At 43.5% G+C, this 15,279-nt stretch overlaps 1 protein-coding gene across 5 annotated transcripts in view; it reads right to left on the bottom strand.

Moving 5' to 3' along the window:
• Positions 1-1,103: 1,103 nt before the first annotated feature.
• The window catches only part of LOC138258882 (sodium- and chloride-dependent creatine transporter 1-like), a 290,710-nt gene continuing 276,534 nt past the window's right edge, over positions 1,104-15,279 (bottom strand). For 3 of the 5 annotated variants that reach the window (XR_011198597.1, XM_069206192.1, XM_069206193.1), the window contains 2 exons: positions 8,582-8,752; positions 1,104-6,594 (listed from right to left, as the gene is read on the bottom strand). Coding sequence is in view for 2 of the 5 variants with exons in the window: in XM_069206192.1 (XP_069062293.1) it covers positions 6,451-6,594; positions 8,582-8,752 (315 nt within the window). In the remaining 3 variants the exon portion in view is untranslated. The remainder of the gene's footprint in view (positions 6,595-8,581; positions 8,753-15,279) is intronic. The other 2 variants (XR_011198598.1, XR_011198595.1) reach the window with 1 other exon arrangement.

Here is a 15,279-nt window from a genome sequence, read left to right as displayed (position 1 = left end):
GCTCCTCGTAACTGCCACAATCCGCGGAGCCATCTCCGTGGTAACAGAACCTCGGAACCGTCAAGAGCTCACGCGTTGAAAATACACGAACCACATTACAACACAAACGCACTGATATGGTCATTGATTGTAATCCTGCATGCAATGAGCCACTAGAGAAATCTTGTCTGAAGAGGTCACTGTTGTAACACATATAAGTTGTGTAAGTAGCTCTGGAATTACCTTTATGGAATATAAGCAGCTCTTATTGTAGAAAGGGTAGGATATCCCTGATATAGATAAACCCAGCGAAAGCCCAACAGCCAGCAGTAGGAGATGTCCAATTACTGAAAGTTAGGTTGACACAGTAAGATATTTTATGGAAAGGCATGCAGGGGCAGTCAATGCTTGGGTCGTGTCCATGAGCCATCTCCTCAGGTTTGCAGGCTATGTCCCTGTTACAAGCAAACAGAGAAGGTAAAGGTTGCTATAACACTGTAGATTGCTCCTTCCCTGAACACGTGGTGAGGTGATAACGGTATACGTGTTAATTGTTCAAGCGATGTTCTATGGGGATGTCTGCTCCAAGGACAGCAACTGTGTTGACATTTGTTTTTAAAATCTTTTTATTAATGTTATGTTGCTAAACAAAGAAAAACCTTGGTCAAACCATCGGACTTTGACAGTAAAAACGTATATCAATGGACAGCATTAGCAGCTCCAATATTCTCAACCCCCATTGCATGGTCTGAATGCGATTGTAGTCAATGTGTCAGACGAATATCTTACCCCAGCACTGAGGATTACAGAGTCACAGTTAAAACTGTGGTACTCCCTCCAGCGGCCCCAAATTTTAGTTCTGGGGTCATCCACGACCAAGTGTCGACATTTGTGTACTTGTGCAAGACTTCAATGGTTGTACTACTTTGGTGTCTGACTCAATTTTTTGCTCTTCAGGACAAGTGGCTGATCCAAGTGGGGGGCGCACAGATATAATTGTTTAACATACAGTAAATTGGTTTACCTGAACCTTCTTATGCAATACCTGTTATCAACCTGTGGTTTAGATTACACGCGTCCATTCATCTTAGTACACTAGATAAATAACCACAGAAACCAGAATCTGCTCTTCTATAACACTTTTATTGCCTTATTCACTCTCTTCTTACAGTTTATTCATAAAAAATATGACCTACAGAAAATATTTGTCATTGTTACACTTCAGAGGTGAATACTGCATAGGAGAGGTAAAGGGGCGGGTCCATCAGAGAAGAGACAGAAGGAGCGTTTAGGGCAAGCTCTGGCAAATCAGTTCTCAAAGAGGGGAAGCAAGGAGACATTTGGCACAAGTTAACACTAAAAACACAACACAACACTGTGGGCATATCCTATGATGCTTTGTTACAGAGGGTGGTTCTATGGCTTGCTGTACAGATCCCTGCACATTGACAATGCAGAGAGTGCTTCATGAACCACATTAGCAGACACACACAAAAACATTTAGATATGAAATCGATGTTGTGCATCTTGCTCAGTGCTGCAGAAGGCGAGTGCGTGCACATGTGCATCCCAGTTTTTACGCAGGAAGAGAACGCATGCGTTTGGAGTCTAGCATGCCATTATATACAGGTCAGGTTCTGATGCATAGGTACTGGTGGGTATCCAATAGTGCACACAATGTGCTGTAGCCAGTTCATTCATCACAGATTGCAGATCCCACCAGCAGGTCCTAGGATTTAAATGCTGACCTTGATTTAACGATTATCCAATTAACCTCCTCCCAATGGAACTTTTACCATAATAAAAAGCCTGGCCAAGAGCTGAGAAATATTCATGGGCAATGTGCTCTGCATGGAACCCTTAAAACCTTGGGATAAGATATGTAACTTTCGTAAGTGCACAGAAGTGCTTGCATGTGGGACGTCCTAACTCTCTAAAGGTATTGCTCTCTAATTTGCTTAATACGCTCACTCTGCTGTTTTCAGTGACTTCACTGCTTCAATGCTAGGATTATAAACTACACCAAAGAGACAGTTGTTGCAGAACATCTAGGTTCTAGTATTAAAATATAACTCAATAACGCGTGGCACTGACATCTTTAAAGTTCCTAAATTAGGATCTTGGTTTTGAATCATGATTTATGACACATGGGGATTACTGGTGATCTGGGAGTCTAACAATACATCTAGGAGTGCCCTAGACCTTTTTCAATACACAGATTGGTTATTCTTCTAGCATCTAAATCAACAAAGGGCCTGATTTAGAGTTTGGCAGATGGGTTACTCTGTCATAATCATGACAGATATCCCATCCGCTGTATTACAGTTTCCATAGGATATAATCAGGCCCTAATTTACTAAATTTTATGATTGTAGTGATCAATACTGACAAACTGTTTAAAGGATTTATAATTGAACACCTTTTGTCAGCCTGGTATGGCTGGCAGCTTTCTGTTATTCGGCTTAGGTCTCACATTGCTTGATTGGATCTCGCCTCTTCCAGACACCAGTCTTCATCTGACCTGGGGTAACTAAGGTAGCTGTAGTGTGCAACTTTCACGACTAACAAATAACTGCTGCCACAAATGTCCGGATCGATTTCTCTTTACTACCATATAATCTGTCCAAGACATCCTGGCCCAAACGATATCTAGAGTTTGTCAGCAGAAGTGTCAGTGAAGAAAACCCCACTTCTTGGTGAAATTTGCTAGACAATGCCGATGTCTTTCATTAGAGTCTGAGAGTGAACAGAATATTTTCAGGAGAATGTCGGAAATGTACAGAGTACTGAAAAAGGCATGGAGTCAAAAGAAGGCACGGGTGTTGATTTATCAAGCACAGAATATCTAAAAATGTCTATTTTCGATGAACAAACAAAACTCGTGTGTGCCAATAGTGATCCTTTCTTCCATCTTGAGACTAAGGAAGGGCCAGATGTACAAAGATTCCAGTTTGCGATTTCCTACTAAATTCTTTTGTGCATGCCGTAGATGATCCTTCCTCCCTTCTCAAGACTAGAGGCCAGATGTACAAAGATTCCAATTAGGAAACCGCAAACTGCAATGTACCAATGTGTCTCAGGCACATTTAGTGATTCACAGTGGGTCGCAAAAGGACCTGCCTCATCAATATTCATGAGGCAGGTCACAATCTGGGACCCATTGTGAATGGCTACAACCACAGGGATGGTGGCCTGCTGGGGACATCAGCCGATTTTTAAAAAAAAATTCTGCCAGTTTTCCTCAAAGAAAAATGGGCTGCGTTTCAAAAAGAAAACTGAAAAGTTTTTTTAAGAGCAGGTAGTAGCCTGCGGGACCACTGCCTGCTCTTACAAAATGTTTGCACCCACATTCACAAAGGGGAAGAGGGCCCTTGGGGACCGCTTCCCATTTGCAAATGGGTTACCACCAGAACTGCGAATGTTCTGCAACCGCATTCCGGTTGCAAAACATTCATACATCCCCTGCAACTCGTCCTTAGGAAGGGACGCCCCCTTGACATGCCACTTCCTAATACTGACTCACAAACCTATTTAACAATTCGGTCATAGATAACCAAATTGCTAAATAGTGTTTGTGACTGCAAAAAAAACATTTTTGGATGTACTAACGGCCCGATTCTGCAAACTGGACAATTTGCGACTGCAAAAACCCTTTTCACATCTGGCCCTAGGTCAGCTCAAGCATAACGACCCCACACCCTTCAGATGTCAGGAAGAAATCGATGATCTAGATACTGAAATTTTAGGACTCCGGTTCAAGAAGGTCCATCTCCTTATCATCAACATAAGCATTACAATGGCATTAACAAGTGCAATGCCCTCCTGCTTGGTGTAGAAGAATACAGGCTTGCCAGTTGCCCAGAACACTCCTGAAAGTAGACGCTGGAGGCTAATGTCTGGTGCACCAGTCAACGATCTTCCTCAGTCGTCACACACACTGAGTCAGTCTAGGGTGACCAGCTTTGCAGTCAGTGTCCTGTCTGTTAAACCTTACCATCATAGTGTGTTTGTGGTGCCTACTTCCTGATTGGTAACCTACAGACTCACTTCAAAGGATGCCTTACCTTTTCTCTAGTCCTTTATCCATGGATCCTTCAGGGTATAGCATTCACTAAATAAATTTTAAAAAAAAACCACTGATCACAGTCCCACAGGCATACCTGTGGTGTAATGGGCGGCGTCATGAAGGCAACAGAATTGTTATCAATGTTCAATAGCTTATTACTTTAAAAACCCTGCGGCCAATGTATTGTGTAAATACTACATCTAATTAAAATGCTAAAACCAAGGTTATGGAGGGTTAAAATCTAATACAAGCATTCAACACCGGGTACAGACTGTGGATTTGCCAGGGCAGTACTCTGTCCTACACCAGGCTTCTGATTGTCTCTACCCCGGGTCTCATCAGTCTAACCTGGTGTTACAAAGACGGCTCCGTAGGGGTCAGGCTACCCGTGGCTGTCCATACACACTTCAGGAGACTGTGTAAGCTCTCAAAGAATCAATTTGGAAGAAGTGATAAAATCTACTGCTCTCAGGGGTCCAATCATTGAGTAAACTAGAGAGGGAAGCATTGTATCACCGGAGTCTGCTGGCAGCAAACATGCTGGTGGTGTCCTGATCAGGTAAGATGTGGTTTATGTGGCAGAATCCACCACTTTAAGCTGCTGGAAAGTCTTCTCATCCAATTAGAGGGTTTTCCAAGACAAGCTTCAAATAACGACCAATGAATCATTAGGCAGACAGACAGTACGTAGCCTTGTTGGGTGGAAGAACAGCCCTCAAATGGAAGAAAACCCTCAGGGACACATGCCTGGTTCCCACCCACGACCACCAGAGGACCAGGTATACCCGCTCCTAACTGCCATTTTTTTAATTGAATTACAATTTGTCTTTAAAGCCGATTGTAGGGCCATGCTTAGGACACTTGAAGTCATTGATAAGGTTGTTTTAATTTTTTTTGTTACAATAATAGTAATGATAGTAATGATTCCAAATGAAAATGTTAGTTTATAGATTACCAATCAGGAAGTAGGCACTACTCCACAAACACACTATTATGGTAAGGTTTGTACTTGTACACCATACAGTAATGCTTCTGCATTATATATCTAACAAATACATCTGGCCAGCACAACAAAGTACTCAAGTTACAGTACTCTAAAATTTAGAGTTAATACTGTCCGGATTCAACGTGTTACCTCACCTGTAGGCTACACGCAGACATCCAAAGCTGGTGTAAAACCAAGGCGCTATCTTACCAGCTTCGCAGGAGCAAAACAAGCCTCCAGATACTCCCATCGGTCCCCTCACCTAATATGCTTCCAGCATTGTTGCTAGCCTCACCAGAAGCCATGAGCTAACCTGCCCGGACCTAGGTCTCCCCATCCCACAGCATTATAGAGCTACACAAAAGAGAGGAAACTGATTCATGATCCAATGCACACATTTAGACACCTCTCCTTCTTACATCTGTACTTTTTGTGCTAATTTACAGTGATTTAAATGCCAGTTTCTAAAGTTTATTATTTTAAAGTGTGGGTCGTTTTGTGTTTTTACATGGTCTGTCTAAGCAGAAAAGGCTTTCAAGATATGTCACTCAGGTCCTCGCTCGGACTGCACCATCCTCCTTGGAGAACAGAGGTGTGTTGTGGGCAGCTGATGCTCTGAGTGGAGAGTCACTACTTTATTTTTGTTACAGCAAAAGTAAACGGACAAAAGGAAAAAAACATTTTCTAGTTTCCAGAGGCGTGAAGCAATATGGCTTGTCATTTTTGGGAGAGTGGTCAAAACCTTACTTATAACGGCTGATTTCAACTATTTTTCTGGAGGCTGAGGTAATACCGAGAAATTTACTTAGCTAAAAGGACCTGAACTATTGGCTTCGTTTCTATGGGTGGACCTCCTTCTGTAATAAAACATTTGTTCAAAATGTCATTACTACTATAACCTACTTGTAGGCATACTATATTTGTGACCGGGGCACAGAGGCAAACTGACCAGCCCATGAGGAAGTCATACGACTGATTTCTTCACTACCCGGTGCCACTAAGAATTCTGAAGAGCAGAAGAAGTCCTCTGTCATTTGGGCCTATGAAACACCAGGGAGATGGGGCAGAGTCAGGTCCAGCCTTACTTGTGCGACTTTACCCTATCCCTCGTGACACTTGAGGTGCATGCAACTATTGGGAAATTGTGGAAAGTTTTTTTTCCCCTTGTTTATAAAATACAATATATCTCACGCTGGGCTGTTTACCAGACTAATTACAAAGGCGTGATTACTTTGTTTCCATGGGTGCTGCACACCCTTCCCCCTTGTTCCAGCTCAAGGCATGGAACGGGATCTGGGCGCCAAGCACAAATCTGAGCTTTCATACTGTAAAAGAATCACAAATTGGCACAATTAAAGTCAAGGAAGGCTTGCGGAAGCAATGGCTTGGTACAGCCTCGAACATCAGTGGCACCCTCTTCTTAGATCACGGTCTCAAAGAGTGTGGCTTTCTCGCTGTTGACTGGTATGAGAGCCTCCGGTGGAAGCAGCTTGGTCTCTGCCTCAGGGGTCAGGTACTCCAGGTGGTGGTGACCCCAAACCGGCGCAGTGAGGTGCTGCCAGCGCTGAAAGAGGGAGAAAAAGAACACTTGTTAGTTCCATTTTAACACAAACATTTTCTAGGATTCATTTTCAACCTGGGCACCCATGGCTTGGACTGCAACTCTTTAACTTGTCAAAATCTGCCACCGCCTGAGGGAGGCAATGACCAAGGTCTGGTCAAATGAGATGCAGATTCTACTTTTCCTGCTGTTAAGGTACCATGGCCTCAAAGCCCAACGTCAGCAAAAGCATGCAAATGACACACATTTCTACTGATATATTTGGAAGGGCAGGTGATCAACTTTGCGGGTTACAAATGAAAGTAGCACAGTGAGGACCACACAATACCATGTAGGTACCATTATCTTTTTATGTTACTGGATAGTTCTTGGAAGATTTGGGATCCACTAGGTTTGAACCTTGAATAACTAGTTTGTGCCTTGGTGGCAATGCAACTCAACTGTTCCTCTTGAACCAACTAGAAGGCGTCAACTGGTGCAAAATGCAGCAGCTCCTACACAGACCAGTCACTGCTTGCATATCACAGCAATTGTTTGCGACATACCCTAGAAGGCTCATGAGTTAGGATCTAGTTGGCCGAAATGATCTGGCAGGTTTGCAAGGTCCAGGGCTGTGACATGTGCACAGACTTGCATTCCAGAGGGTGCGACTTACAGCCATCGGGTCATGTGGACCTCAGAGGAGATTCGTATTACCTGACCGTGGGTATTACATTTAATTCAGACTATATAGAGACAGGCATGAAAGATCACAAGGGGCTTTGCTCCTTTTCCCAGTGTACAGGGTACACGGATTTCCTATCCTTACACAGTGTTTTAAGGCACTCCTAACAGTCTCTCCTCATTAGAAATCCTGTGTCAATCAGCCCGTTAAGTAGTTTCTATGTCTGGATGACTTCAGGCAAAAAGTGTACTAACAAGATCTCTAGCAAATAGCAAAATGAGCCCACTAGCCTTACCTTTGACTGTCTGACTACTATGAAAATTGACAATGAGCCACTTGCTAGAGGACAGGACTGCTATTCACAGTCTTAAACCCTGACTTCTTAAAACAGTGTGCATCAGTAATCCACAAGGGCTTGTGCAATCCTGCAAAGGCATTATGCTTCACATATCACAATCTCCTCTCTCCTTCACATAACTGTGCCTCACTATTCTATCATGCAATGACCTGGAGATGGAAGCCACCTCAAAGAAGAAATATCCAGACTGATGACTGCCTTATAGGGGTCAGTTCCTATGAAGGCCCTGGCCAGAGAAGCCCCAGACTGACTCCGCATTTCAACATTATTCTACTTTCAAAGGTGAAAAGTTACCCCTGCTCCTGTTCTGAAACCAGAGACAACTGTGTATCTAAGCAAAGGCAGCATTTACTGCATCTACCCTGCTTCTGGGATCCTCGGTATCCTGAGATAGTCTGTTGATCTACCCCACCACCTCCACAGATTGATAAAACTAGGTGAAGATATAGGGTGGGTGTCTATATCTGCCAGTGTCCTCTTGACGCAAACAGCACCAGCTTTGCACAGATTTTGAGGAAAGTGTGGACTGAACTGTCTGGAGTGCATCAAAGACGGATTTGCTTATTTTAGTACCTGGGTAAATTAGCTCAGTTTATAAAAACAATGGAACACATCAAGAGGGATTACCAGTGATTCACAATTATTCAACCAACTGCCAACCATCACTGTTGTACTGTGTAAGCAAGACATCACACGTGATGTGGGTCCACCCAAAAATAGTTCCCGAGCTCACTGTCCATAGCAGCTCAAGCAGCATTTCACAGATGAGTCCCAGGAAGAGTCAACCATGCAGGGTGGCTCATGCTACTATACTGACAAAGCAAAACTATCAATTTGCTGCTGACCTGACTTCTAAGCATCTAATCTAACGAGTCAATTTTCACTCACTTCTGCACAACAAATTCATATTACTGACATATCAAAGGTGGCTGAGGTGGATGCAAAGAGGAGTGGTGGGATTCACTCACCTCTCGCAGCGAACCCTTAGAGCGAAGCAGCTTGAAAGCGACGGTCAGCGGGATGCACAGCATGGAGGACAGTGCTAGCCCCCACCCGATGGCCTCGCCCCACCAAGGGTACACATAAGTGCTATTGTACGTCAGCGGCTTGTAGTTCACCACATGGAACAGAAAAATGCCCTGCAAAGAAATCAAAATATAGGTAGAGGTAAGTAACACTCCTTGGCACATATGACATTTTAAGCCACTCAATTAGCTTCAGTAATTATAGGTAAATATCCTCATCAATTAATTGTCCTCATCACGCTTCATTCAAAGCACACAACAGGCTACATCACATTTAATGAGCCAAATCCATCAACCAATAGTTCATTTAGTGAGATAACATGCACCTTAATAACTAAGGCCATCAGGCAACATTCAGTGACACACAAACAGCAAACAGCCTCATGACCACCCTCCATAAAACACCACACTAAGTACCAGAAACTCACACCCACCATTCAATGAACCCAATGCAACATACACCATTCACTGATTTGGGAAGGCCAAACTTTACAACTAAAGGCCATAAAACATTGATTGAACTAAGATGTTTATATCACAGCAAGTCAACACCACCAAACCATGTTCTGTGAGTAAAAGGAATCATTGCACACCCAGAGCACCAAAACGCCACACCACATTCGATAAAGTACAGATCCCAAGCTGTGTTCAGAACTTCAAAATGGACACCAGAAAACACTCACAAAAAAACGACCAACGTGAAACATTCAATGCATGAATAACACCACCCTGCTTTCAGTAAATTTATAACATCTTATCTGCTTGGCCTGTTCCATTCAATGATGTGAAGAAGATAAACTTCATTCAGTAAACTAAGCATGCCATACCGCATTCAGAAAAGTATCAACAGCAGAAGATATTACAGTGAACAAAATATACCAGGTTACAACCAGTCATATTGAGTTACGAATGAACAATATTATACTGTGGAAGATCAAAAGAACACAAGTGCCATCATAAGAAGTAGATATTTTCAGTATTAAAAGTAAGTATGATAGCAATATATATTTCCTTCCACGTTGTATTGTGCCAGAAAGGAATAAATTGCCTACTCCACACACTACACATCACATGCATTTCACAGTCTCCACAGTCCACCAGACGCATCATTCTGAGGGGTTTTGTAACACACTAGCATATGCATTAAAGAGAATATGCCACATTGTTTTACAAAACGCCTCCTTCCTCATTCTCACACACTGCACAGAACCGTATTCCATTCACTAAATTAAGCCAGGTGTATTACATGCGGTTTAAATTTGCTGTGGCCGAACCAGTGAACTTAAATGCATTTCATTCTGTGAATGCAATTCATCATGTGTTCAGTGAACCAAATACAGTATTGTTGTTTCTTCATAAACTGAATATAGCATACCTCATTCAGAGCACTTAGTGCAGCAACCTCATTCAAAGTACTAAATACACCACAACGTATTCTGAGCAGTAAATAAACTGATCCACCTACAGAGCACTTAACACACCACATGTGTTATTCCAAGAACTACACTCTATTCAAGGAGCTAAACAAACAAAACCTAATTTAGAGAAGAGTATAGATCTTGGTTCTTTCAGAGAACTACACAAAATATAACTCAGAGAACTGAATACACCATACCCTGCTCAAGGCAATAAATAGATAATTACATATGCAAAGAACTATATGTACAATCTCATAACGAAATGTGCACATCTATTCCTCAGTTTTTAGAAAACTAAATCTGCCGCATATCATTCAATCAACTAACTGTTCTAGATCTCATTAACAAGACAACCACTGTTCATTCAGACTACTAAATACATCACAGATTACCAACATAGGTAAATTCATCACACCTTGTGCCAACAGCCAAATGCATTGTGTAGTACTGAAAAAAATAAATGCCCCAAATTCTATTTGGAGAAGTAAATATACCAGACTCCATACCAATACATAAACGCACTATACCTATTACAATAACCAACTTCACCACTCTCCAGTCAATTACCTAAACAAAACATACCCTGGTGATGTGATAATCTAGCAAAGTAACCAAACCCTATTCAAACAACTAAACACAATGGCATGAACACACAACATTCACATAACGTACCTCAACACACCTTATTCAAATTCCTAACCATGTGATAACCTATTTAATTGAACAAAGACAATATACTCTGTTCAAGTAACCATACAAACCATATAAGCCACTGAAGTAAGTAGGCATGCAAAACTTTGTTCAAATAATGAAACTCACACATCCAAATACACAGGAAATGAAACTCATACCCATCCAAATACACAGGCATAGTTTCCAATGACTCAAGTATGCCTCAGCCTTCTTTTTTCCCCGCAAGGACATGAAGATGAGCTTGAATGTCAGGGACTGTAGTTTTTTTCCTGCAGAGTGAGTGGTAGCTTGCAAAGGATGTCAGACGAGTCAGTTCACAAAGTATTTGTCACTACTTCTAATTGGCTGTGTGGGGCATATGGGCACCACCAGGTGGCCTAATAGTGTTTGTGAATACTGTTGCTTGCGTTACTTAAGGACGAGAGCGGGAAATAAAACCGGCAAACTCCTGGCATGGCTTGACAAGCGAGATCAGTCTTGTTGCTGGGTTCTGGAAGTCAAGGCAGGAGATGGGGAAACTAGTCAGGGAAAACAAGCGTACAGCGGGCCTTTCTCCAAGACATCCACCTCCCACGTATGACAGGGGCAAAGCAGGGCTTACCGGGGGGTAGGCATAACCGAAGAGGAGCTTGCTGTGGTGGTTAGGGAGCTTTGCTCTGGAAAAGCCATGGGCCCCAAGGAATCCCAATCGAAATGTATAAAATGCTGGCAACTAAGACCCCCTCTCCTACTACAGATGTATAAAGAGTAAACAGTAGGGATCTCTACCACACAATCAAAGAATAGCCACAATAGTGGTCATACACAAGGAAGGGAACTGCCTGAGGAATGCGCTTTCCATAGGCCAAACTCGCTACCAAATGTGGAAGTCAAAATATTGGCCAAAGTACTGGCCAAGCGCCTCAATAAAGTGATCCAGTCTCTGATACAGCCGGATCAATCAAGATTTATGCCCCACCAGAGCACTACACTTAATCTCTGAAGCCTTCATGCCGTGCTGGGGCAGATGACCAAGTTACGGGAGCAGGCCCTGGTCCTGTCACTAGATGCCAAAATATCATTTGACACATTGAAGTGGTACTACATCTTCGAAGTACTGGCTAATCTTGGTTTCTGCCCCAACGTCAGGCCCCATTGCACAGGTCAAAGTTAATGGCGGACGCTTCGGTGGGTTAAGACTCGAGAGAGGTGCCAGACAGGGCTGTCCGCTGTGCCCACTGATTTTCGCTTTGGCCCTGGAGCCATTGGCGCAGAGGATCCGTCAGAAAACCCTTGTCAGAGGGCTGGTGTGGAAGGGACAATTGGAGGACAAAGCATTACTTTACGGAGATGACGTGCTGCTCTACAGGGCTGACCTGGAGTCCACGTTGGCCAGATTAATACAGATTATTACAAATGTTTGCAAGTATTCAGGCCACACGATTAACCAGCATAAATCTTTGATTTACCCGCTTAGGAGTGGGATTCCACAGCTGTGGCCCGACTGTGCGGCAACAGGCTTTCGTTATTTGGGAATATACATCACGCCAGACACTGAATCCTTTTTTTTTTTTTTAGAAGTAACCTAGCCCGCTATTAGAGAGACTACGACAAGACAGGACATTGGAGATTCTTACCGCTCTTGCTACAAGGGAGAGTGGCTCTATTTAAAATTATGTCTTTACCATGCTTATTGTACGCATAACAGAATTCCACATATGAGGTCTTCAACTCTTACTTCAAAGCAATTTAGGGGGAGGTCCGCTCACTGCTATGGGGTGGAGGGCCAGCATGAAAAGCACTACCCACGTTAACAAGAGCCTGGAACGATGGAGGCATAGATTTACCTGACATCTGGAAATATTACTGGGCAGCACAGTTGAAAACGATTATCAGTTGGGTCTTCCTCCCGCAGACGGAACCAGCGTTCTGCATGGCTAGGTATTTGCTGGGACCCCAAGGATAGTTGAATGCCCTATATGGTGGTGTGTGGGTAGGAGCCTTGCCCGACCCTATTAAGACAGTAGTTCAACTTTGGAAGACAGCCACAACACACATGGGATGGAAAAAACAGGATTACACCGGCAACTCCACACAGCAGATGTCCTGCAACGCTTACGGGGTGAATGGGATCGGGAGGTGGGGGGTCTCAAAGACGGAGAATGGAAAGAAGCCCTTGCAGTCCCCAGAGAGGTGGCTATCCGCTCAGGTTTACTACTGATCCAATTGTGGATTCTCCATTGCTTCTACTATGCCTGAACGACAATGGTAAAGATGGGGAGGGCGACATGGTCTACACGCACATGTGGGCAGACGGGCATCTTTTTTCATATCCTCTGGGGAATGCCCAGAAATACAGGAATTCTGGACTCAAGTGGTGCAGTGCTTGGAGGATGCAGGGGAAGGGCCCATAATGGTCTCCACCAAGCAATCTGTTTTGAACATCGGGAAAAGCGGGGATTGGCAGGGCACACCGGACATGGATTACCTTGGCCCTGGAAGTGGCAAAAAGAACTATAGCAAGGTCATGGGGTGCCGGGCAAGTCCCGGAGCTGAGAGCATGGAAGCAGGATTTGGACTGGTACATGTTGGCAGAAAAGGGGGTGTACGCGGGTAGAGGCTGTCCCCGGAAGTGAGGAAAAGTTTGGAATGGCTGGAACTCCTATAGGGGCCTGTTACAAGGGAACCTGGACTTAACAGGCTAAGATGCCAAACTTCCACGGGGGACTCCGAGAGCAACGGATAATGAGGTGGCCTGTGTCGAGGATCGGTGTGGGGATGGGATTGAAGCTTGAAGTTCTAATGTGGTGTACACCAGTGCAATGTTTACAGATTGAGGTTATATTTTAAATAAACGTCAAGAAAACGATTTGGGGAAAAAAGGATGAGTGTGCAGGAGCGATGCCTTCTGCAAGAGTATGTGGATTGGTTGGAATAGGTACATTTATTTGCTGTATGCAACTTTACATGGCATTGGGTGGAGCACATAACAATACATAGAGAATGAAGTGAACAAATAAAGTAACTTTGATGTTATTGCATTCCTATTTGAGTGCAGTCGAAACAAAGGCCCTGGAACACCAGTGATAAACAGTACTCATGGAGATACTGCCCAAGAACCACTGCCTGCAACTGTACCCAGGTCCTTAGAGACACTAGGTTATTGGTTTGTTTATTATTAATGCAGGATTTCAGTCATAAACAAATCTAACAGCTGCAAGGAAAGCACAAAGGGATTACTGAGAACACTACTTGGTCTTGAGAACTGGGTGTGAAGGACACCCCCTTTCAGAAGACGGGAACCAATATTACATTTTTGTGGCTTGTGCACCAGAGGATCCAGCTCCCAGAACATATTTCTCTTCTAGAATTTCAGGTTTAACCAACTAATTCAGGTGGAGTCAAACCAGTGGAGTATGTAGCGTTCAAATTGATTGTTCGAAAACGTTATTCCCCTAAGATGCGTCTGTACCATGCACAACATACAGAATTAATTTCTTTGGAGGATTTGAACCCAATACAGCTGGGGTAGCATGTAGGAAATCTGCTCTTGCTGAAGACTCTCAGTGGCTGTCCAAACTCTCACACTCCGTAAACCCTGCGGTTTATTTAGCAGGATAGGAGGAGGCCCAAATAAAGACCATTACAAGAGTTAGAGGAGTGAGACTGTCAAAACTCTTTGGACAGCAGCACGAGAGGGCACACACAACAAGGAATCCTGCTCTGTTTTGGGAACTGCTGGAGAACTTATGGTGTATCTGAATGATGAAGACCCTGGCTCTTGTAGAAGGGAGTAAGAAATAACACTCAGTATTCAGGGCGAACAAGGAGTTTCCAGTGCTTCCTCTTAATAAACCAGCACCTTTTTCAAAGTGATTCAGGGTGAGGTAATTATGTTACATCCAATTATGGCTGGTATGGAGGGTGACCTAAGAATTGTCACTGCTGCCAAGTTTGATGGTTCTAGCCTCAATATACGAGGGCTATATGTACATGGAAAACACTTGACACAAAAGTTGTAAATAAGGTTATTCTAGGGGCGTAGACGGGCATTGCATAACACTGGTCTGAGAGAGGACATTCAGGGGTTACAAAGGACAGCAACATTGCCAAAGAGGCCGATAGATGAGGTTATCACTAGCTAGCTGGAGAAATGACCACATTAAGTATTGTGGAAAATTTCCTAGGTTTGTCAATCAATGGAGAAGCATGGTGTGTTCAAAGTGGTCGAATACCACATACTTATCTAATAGAACAAAGGCTCACTGGGCTAGTCGCCAGAAATGGACCGAACAGTTGGCTGTTTTGCAGACCTTTCTGTAGTTGCTGCCTGAGAATGACTCCAAACATCTTAGCAGGACAAGGAAGGTTTAAATTGAGCCAAACATTGGCAGAGTTGTCTGGGGCAGGGCAAGAGGAGACACCACTGCCTTTAAAGTCAGAATAATAAATGGTCCTCGGGGGGGGGGGCAAGTGTCTGCACTTTATGTGTATGGGGTTCATATCCCCAGTGCGTTGGGAATGTATTTTCCTTTTACCTCAGTTAATTTT

This window comes from Pleurodeles waltl, chromosome 9 (genome assembly GCF_031143425.1).
Source record: "Pleurodeles waltl isolate 20211129_DDA chromosome 9, aPleWal1.hap1.20221129, whole genome shotgun sequence".
Lineage (NCBI taxonomy): Eukaryota > Metazoa > Chordata > Amphibia > Caudata > Salamandridae > Pleurodeles > Pleurodeles waltl.
The sequence above is the reverse complement of the archived record's forward strand: the minus strand, read 5'-3'. Positions and strand labels throughout refer to the sequence as shown.